The sequence below is a fragment of the Centruroides vittatus genome, unplaced genomic scaffold (genome assembly GCF_030686945.1).
Source record: "Centruroides vittatus isolate TY-2023 unplaced genomic scaffold, ASM3068694v2 contig_329, whole genome shotgun sequence".
In the NCBI taxonomy this organism is placed as follows: domain Eukaryota; kingdom Metazoa; phylum Arthropoda; class Arachnida; order Scorpiones; family Buthidae; genus Centruroides; species Centruroides vittatus.
This window is the reverse complement of record NW_027122113.1, coordinates 822,282-836,925: the sequence shown is the minus strand read 5'-3', so window position 1 is coordinate 836,925 and position 14,644 is coordinate 822,282. Positions and strand designations below refer to the sequence as shown.

The window sequence follows — 14,644 nt, the reverse complement described above, 5'->3', positions numbered from 1 at the left end:
ATCAAGAAGTCTTGGGCCTAGAAGGATTGCTAAGGTCCAAATGACGTTAGCCGGGATCATGTGGACTAAATTGCATCAAACTGCTGACTGGCTTAGGTATATCTCTTTCCAGAGATGGAGGATTCATGATTGCTATCAAAAACTAGGTCATAAATACAGAAATACTACAAAAATAACATTTTAAAAGACAATACTCAACAGACATACACATGGAAATGGCACATCTTTTCTGAAACTATACAGTACAGCAGTGTCTGCTTATAACAAACTGTACAGACCATTGGAACTAGTTTGCTATAACCGATGTTTGTTAAATCAGATAAGAAATAAAACAGTTTAATTTTGAAAAGCTAAAGTTTAGTGTCTTAAAGATAAAATGTAAGAAATTATTACATAGGAAGTTGTCCATTAAAACATCAATATAAATGCACATGGTTACTTAAAAAAATTATTATTTTTGTTTGTCAAGTTTTGCTAGTTGAATAGCATTCTGTAATATACAGTTCCACCTCAGCAAAACTATTTAAAATATTTTGTTGAGTATTATGCATTTGTAAAAATTCTCGAATAACAATAGTGTTTTGCAAAATTAAAGAAATTTGCATTATCAGAACGTCAATACAGTTTGTATATGTTGTATCATCATCTTCATCTTCACTAATTTCATTATTTTTGGAAGACACTGAAGCTGTAATATCATCATTAGTCAAAAGTTCCCTTCTAAAACACTGTCATCAACCCAGACATATTCTTCAAAATTGTAGTCAGAAAATGTGTTTGGTAACTGCAGAGGGAACATATTTTAAACACTTTTTTGTTTCATTTGTAAGTTTACTTTTCAAAAATTCATTGATTGGGAATGTCATCATCTGAATCGAATTCTTCTCCATTGGTTTGTGGAAAGCCAGCATGTCAAAAACAATTTGCTATTGTTTTCATTGATACATGTTGCCATGCTATATGGATGAGATTTATTGCATCAAGAAGATTTATAGAAAACAATTTTTCACTATTATCTACAGAAGTTATCATTTTTGAAAGGAGAATTCACCGATAGCTGCTCTTTATGTGTGTATAACCCCTTGATCCTAAAGGCCGTAGTTTTGAACTTGTATTGTGCAGCATGAATACCACTGTAATGCAATGTAAATTCTTGATGTTGAAATATGCTGGGCAGTTGTCAATCAGTAATAAAATTTTTCGTTTCTTTTTTCTCAGTTCTTCATTTCATTCTCGCAGTTCACCACAGAAAATGTCAGAGTTCATCTAAGCTCTTCAGTTAGATTTGTAGTTTACTGGTAGCCATCAATTTTTGAAACATCCTTGGATTTTTCAATTTACCGATTACTAACAATTTCCTCTTTCCATTCCCACAAGATTTGCTGCTAGTAGAATAGTAATTCTTTCTTTAGATAATTTTCCTTCGGCACAGCTTTCTCCATTGAATTTTAGTGCCCTATTTAATGTAAGCTTATAAAAAAGACTCATTTCATCTGCATTAAAGTTATTCAAATCTTGGAAATTTTCTGATTTTGGGTCACTCATTTTGCAGCCAGTCTTCTGCCATGTCCATGTTTACTGCAGCTGCTTCTCCAACAATTTTTCAGCTTCCAATACTGTCTTTTTTTTAAATCTCTCAATCCAACTTTTGCATTTAAACTTGGCAAACTTTTCCAATCTACTTCCCAACTCTTCCACTTTTGTCTGCAATGTAGCACCACTAATAGTCATGTTTTTAAGTCTGTTCAGAAAACCATTTTAATAATTCTTGATTAATTCATTGTGCACTGATTTTCTAAGCTTTTTAGCATTCAAATTAGCACGTTCAAAACTTGCAAATATTTTGTCTTTTTCCTTTTAAATGGTAGCAACTGTTGATTTAGTTATATTTGTTTCTTTACATAATTTGCTCTGCTTTAAACCACTTTCCAATCTTTTAATAATTTCATATTTAGTTGGTAATGTAAATGTCTTATGTTTCTGTTTACACTGATTAGCGCTTAGCCATCATATTTCACAAGGATGTATGCACAGTACTTCATTATTCTGACTTATGCAAATGGCAAAAGTTGATATGTTTCAAGATTATGTGCATACATCATTTTGTTATTCTTCATAACCAATATCGGTAAATAGAATTTTTCTAACCAATAACTGCATAAATTTTGAATTTTGTGACAGTTTGGTTTTGAAATTGAAATTTGGAATACTGTATATACAGTTGAAATTTTCTAGCCAATTAAAAGCATACTTTCAATTTCCAAATGTTAAATGTGTGGGAAATTGAACAAAATTATTTAACCATTAATAACAGATCAGAAATAACATTTAAAATTTAAATTACAGCCCTAACAAATGAAAATCCTTGGCAGTAAATTTTTAAGTTCATTGTTAATAGATCGGTAGATGAACCTCAGAAAATATCTGATAAAAAATTAGGTAAATAAATGTGTGTATTGAAATTAGTTGCAGTAGTTAAAAGCAAAAATACCCAAATTAAGCAACATTTCCCATATTAAGTCATTTTAGGTCATGACTCCTTATATTTTGTTTAAGCAAATGTCAGTAGCAAGAGATTGTATCCAAAATGCCTCATCTTGCTTTTGCACTCTCTTCAAAATCTGGATCATTTGCTACAGTTTGATCAACGATTTCGGTTATCATTACCAAACTTTTACTAAGGAAATCTGTAACAAGTTCTTTGGGTTCTTCATTTTCAGAATCACTATTTTCCAGTTCTACACAAATTTCTTGGTCTGCCAATTCTTGAAGGTCGTTGGTAAGGCTTTCATCTAACTCATCAGTATCCTGCTCGTCTACATCTTCTTGTTCTGCTGTATCGATTAGGTGGTCAACAATAGGCTCTTCTCATGAATTCTTGGATATCTTTGGCCATAACTTCTTCCACACTGTTCATGCATTTATCAGTTAATTCTTGGCAAGGGAAGTACAGCACTGCAACAAATTCCCACCTTTTGCTGATTGGTTTGTGTTTGTAAATAATCATTTTATATATGAATCAATGAAATGCCGCAATAATTTGAATCAGCATAAATTTTGGGGTTTTTTTTAGGCTTCAAGCAGACTGCATTATATCAAATCAGCGTTAATCGAAGCAGTGTTAAGCGGGGTCTTACTGTATATTTGATTATTTTGCTTCAGCAATTATTGACCAAAAAATCTAGTTTTAAAATTAGAGAAAGAAAGATATCAAAGAAAGTTTTTTTTTTCCATAAGATCTTACAATATTAAGGAGTAAGGTGTATATTAATTGCTTGCCATAGTTTATATATTTTTATATATTAGATATAAATTTAATAGTTCACTTTTCATGTTAAACATTGCTTGCTTATTTTGTTTTGACTAAACTTGTTCTGACCAAAATTTTAGATGAATATGTTTGTCTAAATAATTTGTGACAAAAGGTGAATGTCATAAACAAATGATATTTTAATATTACAGATTTAGGAGTTACTATTTATGTAAAATCTATTCTATTAATTGTGAATTAAATTAGATGTAATTGTATATTTAATAATATATGATTAAAATTGTTTATTCAACTTGATTACTCAAAAACAGACATGAAATGATATAAAAAAGGATGTATTAATCCATTTGAAAATAATCTGCTATCACTCACTCCTATGTTCAGAGATTAAGTGATTTAGTGTGTTTATTCTGACTACAAATTTAAAATGAAATTTATAAAAGCATGCCATTATACTGCCAAATATGACTACTGTATTTATTTTGCTTGATTTTGAAAAGAAACTTGTTGTTTTTAAAAATAATTTCTATAAGATTAGATTTTGAAATTCTGTAAAACATAGCAGTTTTCTTTATGAAATTATTTTCTTACTAATTTATATATATATTTAATTTTCTTATAGTCAGAGGAAGACAAGCAATTACAGATTGAACTTAATATGCTGGTTCAACGTTTGACGGTAAGCAAACATTTACTTTTTAAATATTATGCTATTAAATTTAATTCTTAAATTTATCAAATAATTATTTTTTGAAATAATTTCAGAAAAAAACATTATGTTGCATCTGTTTTTAGAAACAAGTTTTAATGTATGAATTTAAGTATAGTTATTACATTTGTTGCATATTACAGTATATAAATACTTGTGTGTTGGAGGTTTGTGTGCCTGAATGTGTGTCATGTGTCAGAGTTAATATGAAGAAATTTAGATAACTGCTGATTTGTAATTTGTTGAAAATGGTTGCTATTGTAATTATTCTAAAGACAGTCATTTATTAAAGTATTTCATTAGGATAAAATGCAATTTTTTTTTTTCAGAATAATAATCCAAAAGTATTTACCTATATTGGAAAGTTTATAAAAATTAATGTGACAACATATGAAATATATTTAATAAAATGCAAAAAATTTTAAAGTTTCCTTTTGCATTTTGTCTTCAGATCTCCATTTTTCTTAGTTTTTTAACTTTCTGATAATTTTGTTGCATATAAGGCATTAATATAAATTTTATATTAAAAGTAAACATGGACAATAAATTCCTTTAAAATTCACAAGTAGAAGAAAAGTCTCCACAATCATTTTTCTATTGTTCTAGTGAACAACACTATGATTGTGAAGACTTACTAGAACAACAGTTGTCTCATGGTAAACTCCAACTATGGTTGACAAAAGTGGCATATCCCACAAAACTACAAAAACAAGTTATTGACAAATTTCGATTTGCGCATCTGAATTATAAGAAACTTTCACAGTTCAGTTATATGCTTCATTAATTACCCACATAAATTACTCACATTAATAAAATTCTGCATATTAAAGTGCTGACTAATTGAAAAACAAATCCTCCATTTTTCTCAAACTCCCTAATGTGGGAAATGCCACTTTCCACAAAGCCCTTCAATTGACTTGGTCATGTGTAGGGATTGCAATTGCTGCATCCAGTGCTGCGGATCCTCAAATACTCAATTAACTTTCTAAATAATGGTGCAAAAGTCTATGTTGTCGACGTTGCCTCTTTGCTACATGTCCTGTCGCTCGGTGGCAAGAGTGACATTGCCGTTCAGTGTGGGACGTGCTACATCCCCTCTCTATACCGTACCACCTGCCCTTTTACCTCTGCTGATCTAATTGCCAGTTGACTTTCTGCTCTCGCTAAATAAAATTAGTAACTCCTCTCTTAGTGCATAATTCTAATTTACGGTTGGATGTTACATCAATCAATCACGTGACGGAACGATTTATGATTATTTGATGATTCTGGAACCAACTAGCGTAGGGGCAGAAAGGGCCTTCTCCGCAGCGGGATACATATGCAATTCATTAGGAAGTAGGTTGGGAAACACCATCAATACCATTTGTTTCTTGAGATCCTACTTCCAGTAAAGTCAAAAATATAACAGAAGTGATTGATTTAATTTTATTTAATCCTTTAAAATACTTTATTCAATACAAGATTAATATTTTATAACTTCTACTCTAATTCTATTAAGTAAGAGTTTTTAATTTTTATTTTATAAGCGGTTAGTGGGCTACGATAGGCAATTTTATTGTGAAAATTAATGAGAAACTGAGACTATCTAGTTAGTTAGATAGTTAATTAAATTAATGAGTATTAGTATCTTAGATATATGATGATATGAATGTATGTGATTCATGATTGTGATATAATAACTAACTACTAGACTACTACTCATTACTTACTCACCACTTTACTAATTAAATAATTAAATTACTTATAAATAACTGCAGACTGATATTTAGAGCTTATATAAGAAAACTGTAAGACTTATAGCCACTTGGCCACTGGTTATCCATCCTTACAATATTATATATTAATATAATTAATTAGTAGTATTACGTTTTGTATTATTTAACTTAAAGATTACATTATAAGTATAATCTAACTAAACATTTAAAGTTTAATTATTTCTATCTCAAGTGTTAAACTGAACCAAAGTTAAGTTTACTACCTAAATGTGTAAGACGTTTTACTGATTTATAGTGACCAATCTAAATAGTAAAAGTTAAGTATTTTAAAAAATGTTTTATTTCTTTAAAAAAAAAACCATAAATTGCTGGATAGATAGATAGATAACACTATTGTACCAAAAATACATCTACGCTGGATCCAGCTGGAATGATGTTGGTCCAGCAAAAATCCAGCTGGATTGAAAACACTGCTGGATTGCAATCCCTAGTCATGTGAGATTGTTGACAAGATTATTAGAAGAATTATTTTGGAGATCTTGTGTTTTTTCTACATATGAATTTTAAATGAACTTATCATTTATGTTTATTTTTAATAATAGCAGAATAATTTAAAAATTGCAATCTGAAAGACTTCAGACAGTTTGTGTATTGAGACAGAGAAATGCCTCTCAATAAAGGTTAACTTTGCCATATGACATTTTTGTTCGTGTGGTGTTAGATCAATTGTGAAGATCTTTTGTTTCTAATTAAGAATTATAAATTATATAATTTTAAACTTAGAAAATTAATGGAATTTTTTTTATAACAGACAATACATAAAATGTCTTTAAAATTTTAGTCCTTTTTATCAAATGTATATTTTTTAATTTATTGTGCTATTATCAGAGGGAATATTTTGACATTTTACATGTTGAGGTGGAGAAGTAGCCTCTAAGGAAAGTTTTGACTCCTTCTGGAAGACTGTTAATTCCTTCTGTGCATGAAAAAGAACTAAATTTTAAAAACACATTTTACGTATTGTCTGTTATGTAAAATTTTAAAAATAAATTTTCTTAGTTTAAATACTTATTGTTCTGGCAATTTATTAACAAATATATAATTTTAAACATAATTTAAATCATAAAAACTTCTTAAGTATTCTTTAAATATATTTAAAAAGAAATACAGTAGAGCATTGATTATCCAACCCCTGATCAATCATCACATCAGTTAACCGACTGCGTTGTAGTTGGCAAATTTAAATGTCCGCTAGTGATGTGGCACTACAATATTTGGCTATGTCTTGGCTACTTTATTATTATTATTTTTTAAATTTATGCGTGTTTTAGCTGGCAACACTGGTTTGACCATGAAAGGGAGGCCAGTATTTAAACCAGGCTTAATTTCCTTTTTTTTTCTTTGTTTTTGTATTTATTTTGTGCAAAATAAAGAAATAATTTTTTACGATACAATAGCAACGATTATTATTTTAAAAAAAATTTTGTTAGGCTTAACATTGATGAAAATTCAACGTAAAGTAGATTAATAGCGGTATACTAATTACATGGGATATACTAATATACTATACTAATAATCTATTTTTTCATACTTTTTGGTTATCTATTTTTTCAGTTATCCGACTAACCCCAGTCCCCAATTGAGTCGGATAATCGATGCTCTACTGTAAACATTTTATTAATTAATTACTTAAATTTCTAGTGTAATTTTATCAAAACATCAAATAAGCATTAAATTTTAAAATTTTTCTTGTAGGAGAATGATTCTTCTATGTACCTTCCCGCACTTGAAAGCCTACGAACTCAGATTCGTCTTCTACTACATCGATGACATCTGTACCAAAACCATTAAAGTTTCTTCGTTGTCATTATGAAACATTGAAGGATGTTCATAAAAAGATACAAGATCCTCCAACAAAAGTATGTGTATAATTTTTTCTTGAATGTTGTCTATATATTTGTTAAAATTGCAATCAAATAATTCTCTGGCTATCATAAGAGAAACTTTTTATGCAAATAAATGAGTTACTTTATTAAGAAGAAAACTGTATTAAAATTCTTAAAAAAATATGAAATGAATACTGAATTTGTAGGGTCCAAGATTACATGATGACAGTCTCCTCCCAGGCTTGCAAACATCTGCAAAAGAAAAGTCAGATACTTTTGACCAGACCTTGTATTAGTCATTTTTCATTTTATTTTGCTCTTTTTTAAATGAGATTAAACAACATAAATTACTGAAAACTACATTTGAATATTATTTTTACTTTAACAATGGAAAAATGTTTTAATGTGCTTGCTTCTCAGTTTTATAAAAGAAAATTGAATACTTAAAGCTACTTGTTTAATTAAGGTAATTATAGAAAAATTGTATGGTATTTTGTAGAATTTTGACACGTTCCATATTGATATATGACACTCTATAGTTTAAGACATAATATATTGTATTATAGCAAAAATTAGACTTTCAAACCAAAATTTGGTTTTGATGGCTGTTAGATCAATTATAAATTTCTATTTTAAATCAAATACTTGTTACTTCTACAACAAATGTTGCAGATGTTATAAATATTTGATTTAAACGTCCATATATTATATTCTGTGAGGTTTCAAGAGTTGAACTTTAAATATGTATAGAGTCCGAGCGCAAGTTACTCGCGCGCCGGCCTGGTGGCAAATATTTACATAACATATAGGAGTTTGCTAAAGAATGCATATGCGTTATATCTGAGACATTTTGAAAACCGTACCTAGTTCAGTAAATCGCTTATTGTTTTTTAATTTAGCTTTTAGTTTTAGTTTAGCTTACTCGAAATTAAACGCCCTTACACGTGTAAAGATTTTTTAAAAAATTGTTGATTTCGAGACAAATGAGATATTTGTAAAATATTTAGAGTTTAAAAGTTCTAAACTTTATTTAAAAGAAAATAGCATATATTATACACAAATCCAATTAGCTTTGTATGTAACAAATATTCAATTTTCTTATTTATTTATTTATAATGATGTACTGTGCAAAATGTAATACTTAAAGTGGAAAAAAATGAGACGTTCATTTATTCACTATTAGAGAAGATGCAAGTGTTCTACTTTAATTATTATTTACCTGCAATTGTAAATAGTATTAAGTTTCAGTGTTTTCACAATAAAAAAATTTCACTCATTTTATAATTGGTGGCTGCAGATTTACTAATACTGCAAAAACAAACATTATTTTATCTACATATGGAAGAAGTGAAATGGGTAATCTACAGTTTAATATTTCAAAAATTTTAATTCTACCAATGTTCTCTCAACGTGAATTCTTACACAAGCAATTTTGTATGTTTCGTCCATTTCATTAGCACTAAACTGATATTGATTCGGTTTTGAAAAAGGAGGCATAATTAAAATAGAATTTTTATTTTCGACACCCAATTTAATTTGAGGAAACCCTCTATCAGCTATAACAATCTCCCCCTCCTCCAGTTTTTGTAGAATATCACAATCATTTGTTATAAATGAATCTGTACTTCTTCCTCCATACCCACTAGAAAGAAAAGTTATGTCCTGATGGGGCAATTCCAATTAAATATTTTACAGTACAAGCAGGTTTATAGTAGGAATAAAACTGAATTTGATGTTGATGTAGAAATTTAAACTGATGATGTCTTCTCAGTTTTAATTTCTGTACAATCGATGATTACTCTTGTTTCAGGATAATTTTCTTTAAATGATTGAGGTAATGTAGCCTTAATATTCCTTTTGTTCATTAGGTGTTTATATCTCTTCATTGACTGTTCGTGTCGACAGTTTTCTTCATTGCTTCTTTTTTCAGGATAGATTGTTGGATTATAATTTTGACATCTTGGATCTTCACTTTTTCCCCATCTATAAAATGCATACTGCATATCTGTGCTGATTTAGAGGGTAGCCACTGTGATCCGTTTTTACTAAATTTACAAGGAAATTTTTATAAAATTATTTGTGTCAATTTTTTAAAAATTAACAATAAATTTTGTATTTCTTCCTTTTGTCTTTTAGCAAAATTTATCCAAATTTGGTGCTTCTGTTTAAGATGTAGACCTGCCAGAAAACAATAAAATGAAACTTTTGGCGTTACATGTTACGTGTTTGCTAGTGTATTAGAACATCCAAACACAACAATTTACATTTGATTCACCCATTTTTAATATTATAACTCAAATACAAATTAAAAAACAATAAGCGATTTACTGAACTAGGTACGGTTTTCGAAATGTCTCAGATATAATGCATATGCATTCTTTAGCGAACTCCTATATGTTATGTAAATATTTGCCACCAGGGCGGCGCGTGAGTAACTTGTGCTTGGACTCTATACCTAAAACATTTTAGTTTTTTTGAAATTTTGGATTTTTCTCACAATATTTTTGATGTGCCCTTTTGACTGTACCATTTCATGTTTCTGTAAGAAGTCTGTTTCTGATTAAGCATTTGTATCATTCAGCAAAGCCAATGTAGCTTTGTTATATATATAAACAAACTCTTTCCACCCTGTGGGCACTGAGAGCAAGCCCATTATGGGTTTGACCAGGCCCACAATGGGCAGCCGGTGAGGGACGGTGCTTGACATATCTGGATGGACCATCAAAAAGTCTGTCTGGATATGTTGGTTTTCTGGAGATTTTTTTATTTTTGACCTGTCTGGATTTGATCTGGGTCCCCCGGAGTGGTAGACTGTCATCAGCCATCTGGCTGTCAGATATTTTGTGTTAGCGAATAATATTGGCACAATTTTGATACCAAATAGCATCCAATGTTTCAAATATAGCTGTCCAAACCATTATTAATTTAATAATTAAAGTCTGTTTGTTTGTGGCTTCATTTGTTGTCTTTCTTTCTGAACAGCTGGTGGTATTTCATAACATATTGTAATATTTATTATTTTTCATTGTTATGCTTTTATTATTAATATTAATAGTAATATTTTTATATTATTTATTAGTGTTAGTAATTTTATTATTATAATATCCAAAGTCAGATTAATCAATCAGATGGGGTGGGGCTACTTCATATCATTTGGCATTGCCATTTTTTATTTAGAATTTGTTTTGTCGTTTAAGAAAACAAAAGAATATCAAGATATCTATTACTCAGAAAAGACAGCAAGGAGACCTTTTACAATGCTATATAATTTTTGGTACTGTTCTGTATTTAGATGCACATGGTGGAAGCATCTATACCATCATGGTCTGTCATGAGTTCCCAGTTGGCTTGATCCGATAAGCGAGTAGCATTCCATCAGAATGTAGAATATTATCTAGAGGAAAGAGATGGGATAAATATATTTTATTCTTTTCCTCCATGTCTAACCTGACTGGGATAGAAAGCTGGACCATAACTATATAGTGTAAAGTACTATTTTAGTTTACAACGATTATCGACTCTACCGTGTCGGAAACAACCGTTAACCTACCGGGTACTTTACTCGGATTCGCGTTAGCGTGCCAGGCCTGGACTTTAAGCGTGCACCGAATTAAATAAAGACAATATTTGTCAATAGAAAAAAACCAAAGATTTAATTAGTCGTTTAGCAATAACTATGTACAATATTTAGTAAAAATCAAACAATAATTTATTCTAAGAAATTCAACAAAGTCAACCCGACAATTCTCAATTCAAATCTATATCTAACTTAACTATTCCCCTTGGGAATCCGACAAAACCAAAAAGCTTAACTTATAACAATAATTCTTATAAACTAGAGATCCTAATCGTCACCTCAATATACTCGGAACCTATTTCCTCAAACTCTCAAGACTTTCTCAGACTGTCGATCCAAATTCGAATCACTTCAAATCACCTTGGAACTATTCGAGATCCTATCGGACACCTCTCTATTACTGCTGCGAAGCTCACCAAGCTCGTTGCTATCAGAATTCACCTCTCCGTCTTCACTTGAGACTCGGGATTTATAGTGTGAGGTGACGTCACAATTCTGAATGCGGTCACTCCCCTCATTTACATACTTAAATGCTAACAATAACGTGTTTCATCGTCTGGCAGCCCTTTTTCCGACAGTTTACTCACTAACCTTTTACATTATTTGTTTTTTACAATTCTTTCCGGGACGTTTTTATTACTTAAGGTTTAGCGAGTTTTATTTCGTGCTTGTGGGTTCTCCCCCCCCTCTTCTTGGTGCGGACCTATTCTTTGCCGCTCGGGGAGCGCAAATGTGCGTGAGTCTTATGGCGCTTTTCTTTCGTCGGTGAGTTGGGTTTTATTTCTTCTCTTTTTAAATACTTAAGGTGAATGGTGAGGAAACCTTCGTCCTAACAAAACATAAGCCCCAAACAAAAATAGAATAATAAGCAAAATAAAAGTAAAATAAAAATAACGCTCGGACTTGGTTCCTTACACCAGTTCTCCATCAAGCATGACATGGAACTATGTAGTTTTCAATAATTAATCTAGAGAAGTGAAACTACATGTTTAAAGCATTATTTTTCATTTAATACATACTTATAAAAAATATCAATTAATCTGTAATAAATTTTTGAAATGTATTCATGATTTTTATAAGATAAACTGAAAATAGATTTGTGATATAAATATTTAGTAACATCATTTTGCATAGTGGAACACAACATGAATTAGGAATTTCAAGTTTTTATATTTAAATTATTAAAAATTTTAATCTTTTATTACTTTAGTATGTTATATAACTATTTTAAATTATTTGTTTAATATTTTTTCATTTAACTTTATTTTAAATTAGAGATTCTGTGCTGATATTATTTCTATACTTGCTATGACTATGAGTGAAGAAAGAGAATGCCTTACTTATCGTCTTCTTGGTTCAAGAGAAGAAATTGGTTCTTGGGGTCATGAATATGTAAGGTAAGTATTGAATTTTAAAATTCTTTCTGTACTTTTATATGAAGTAAGCAAAATGAGATAATTAAATCATAGACATCTTGCTGGAGAAATTGCACTTGAGTGGCCAAATATTCAAAATGAGCCTGAGAAGAAGGTAGAGGTCGTAAAATTGGCAGAACAGATTGTACCATATCATATGGCTCATAATGCAGAAGCTGAAGCCTGTGATCTTTTGATGGAAATTGAAATGCTTGAAATGCTAGATAGATATGTCGACAAAGATGCTTTCCCAAGAGTGGCATTATATCTCACCAGGTTAGTATCACTATTCTCAGAATATCAATATTTAACATAAAGATTTATAAATCTTGGCACGATCTTTGTAAATAAATGAATAAATGACTGCTTATTTCAGGAAGCCAAATTTTTATTAATTAAGCAGCGTTTTCAGTTAAGATCTGACTATTCTCGGCTTAGAACCTTATTATTTAACAGTATAGATAATAAGGCATAGAATATACAAAATAGAGAACACAATTCTAAAATATTTCGAACCTTTAGAATTTTAGTGTGTTCATTTTTTTTAATGAACAAAAATATAGTTTTTTGAAATTAGCAGTATTTATTTATTTACCAATATTTAAAAAATATTTACAGTTTTTAAACTTTTTTATTATTACTACAGTTGTGTTCCTTATGTGCCTGAACCAGAAAATAGTAATCTTCTAAAAGCTGCTTTAAAATTGTTTCGAAGATTTAAAAAATATCCAGAAGCTTTACGTCTTGCTATGCAGTTGAATGATTCAAATTTAATTAAGGAAATCTTTTATGAATGTGAAGATAGGTAATGATTAAATGATAATTTTATATTATTAAATTTTAACTATACTTTAAATTACTATTTATTAATTATTAATTTTAAAATAAATTAATTTAAATCAATTTGATGATGTAGTTTTAGAAGAAGAAAATCATCAATGTATTTGAGTTGTTAAAATTAAGAATTTATTAAAATACTAAATATACTGTATGTTATAAATATACCACTGCTTTCTTAAATGCAATACTGAAAACTAAATATACAAGGTTAATATTTAATTTATGATGTTTGAAAATTAAGTAAAAATTTCCAAAGAAGTATAGTTAAGAAATTCTTTTATATTTTTAAGGTGAATTGAAGAATGTTTGGAAGAGTTTTTAAGCATATTAAATGTGTGTGTTTTGATATTACAGATCTATTCGAAAACAGATGTCCTTTATGATGAGTCGGCAACAGATACATTTTGTTTTGAATGATGATACTGATGAACAGGAAGAACTTAGTGAAATTCTGTCTAACACACATTTGAATGCTCATTTCCTGACACTGGGAAGAGAAGTAAGTTTAAATTAAATAGTTTTGGGTAAACGTTACTTAATTACATGATAACATTAAATGATTTGATGTTTGTAAAATTTTTACTTTCACATTATAAAAGTTAATTATCAACATAAAATAACAGATATAAAATAGATGTAAGTGCAGTTAAAGGACCTTTCTTTAATTTGGTGTTGTAGTATTAGATATTTCTGGAGTTGCTCTTAGTACTATATCTTTTAGTGCTGCTAAACATAAAAAGTATTAGCAATTGCTCAGTTGAGTTAGTTTAGTTGGTAGAGTTTTGAATTGTTTCCTTGATGTTTGAGTAGTCACTTGGCAAATGTTTTTTTCCATTTTATCATTTGACAATGTAATTTACTTTGGTTAACAGTTTTTCACCTAAATTATGAATAATGATAGGGATTTTAATAAATTGAAAAATTTGAATGTGTGTATTTTTTTAAATAAATTTTGTACACAGTTGTTAATTTATGATCTTATATGTATTAACATTTTCATATATAAAATTTTTATGGAGTTACTGTGTAGCATTAATGAAAGTTTAACTATAATTATCAGAGATAAGATGAATGTCCAGATAATGCAGATATTAAATATAGTCATCTGGAATTTTATTAGATTTTATTTTGGTAAAATAAAATTTGGTTTATGCATAGATTGAATTAATTTGCTGATTACTACACTCGGTACCTGAATTCATAAGAAGAATAAATTCATTTAAAATTC

General features: G+C 29.3%; 1 protein-coding gene across 1 annotated transcript in view; it reads left to right on the top strand.

The window, feature by feature from the left end:
* The window catches only part of Rpn1 (regulatory particle non-ATPase 1), a 41,683-nt gene that overhangs the window by 5,858 nt on the left and 21,181 nt on the right, over positions 1-14,644 (top strand). Inside the window, 7 exon segments of the mRNA XM_067268483.1 lie at positions 3,894-3,950; positions 7,454-7,508; positions 7,511-7,617; positions 12,437-12,558; positions 12,631-12,852; positions 13,223-13,381; positions 13,771-13,915. Of these exon segments, the coding sequence (XP_067124584.1) occupies positions 3,894-3,950; positions 7,454-7,508; positions 7,511-7,617; positions 12,437-12,558; positions 12,631-12,852; positions 13,223-13,381; positions 13,771-13,915 (867 nt within the window).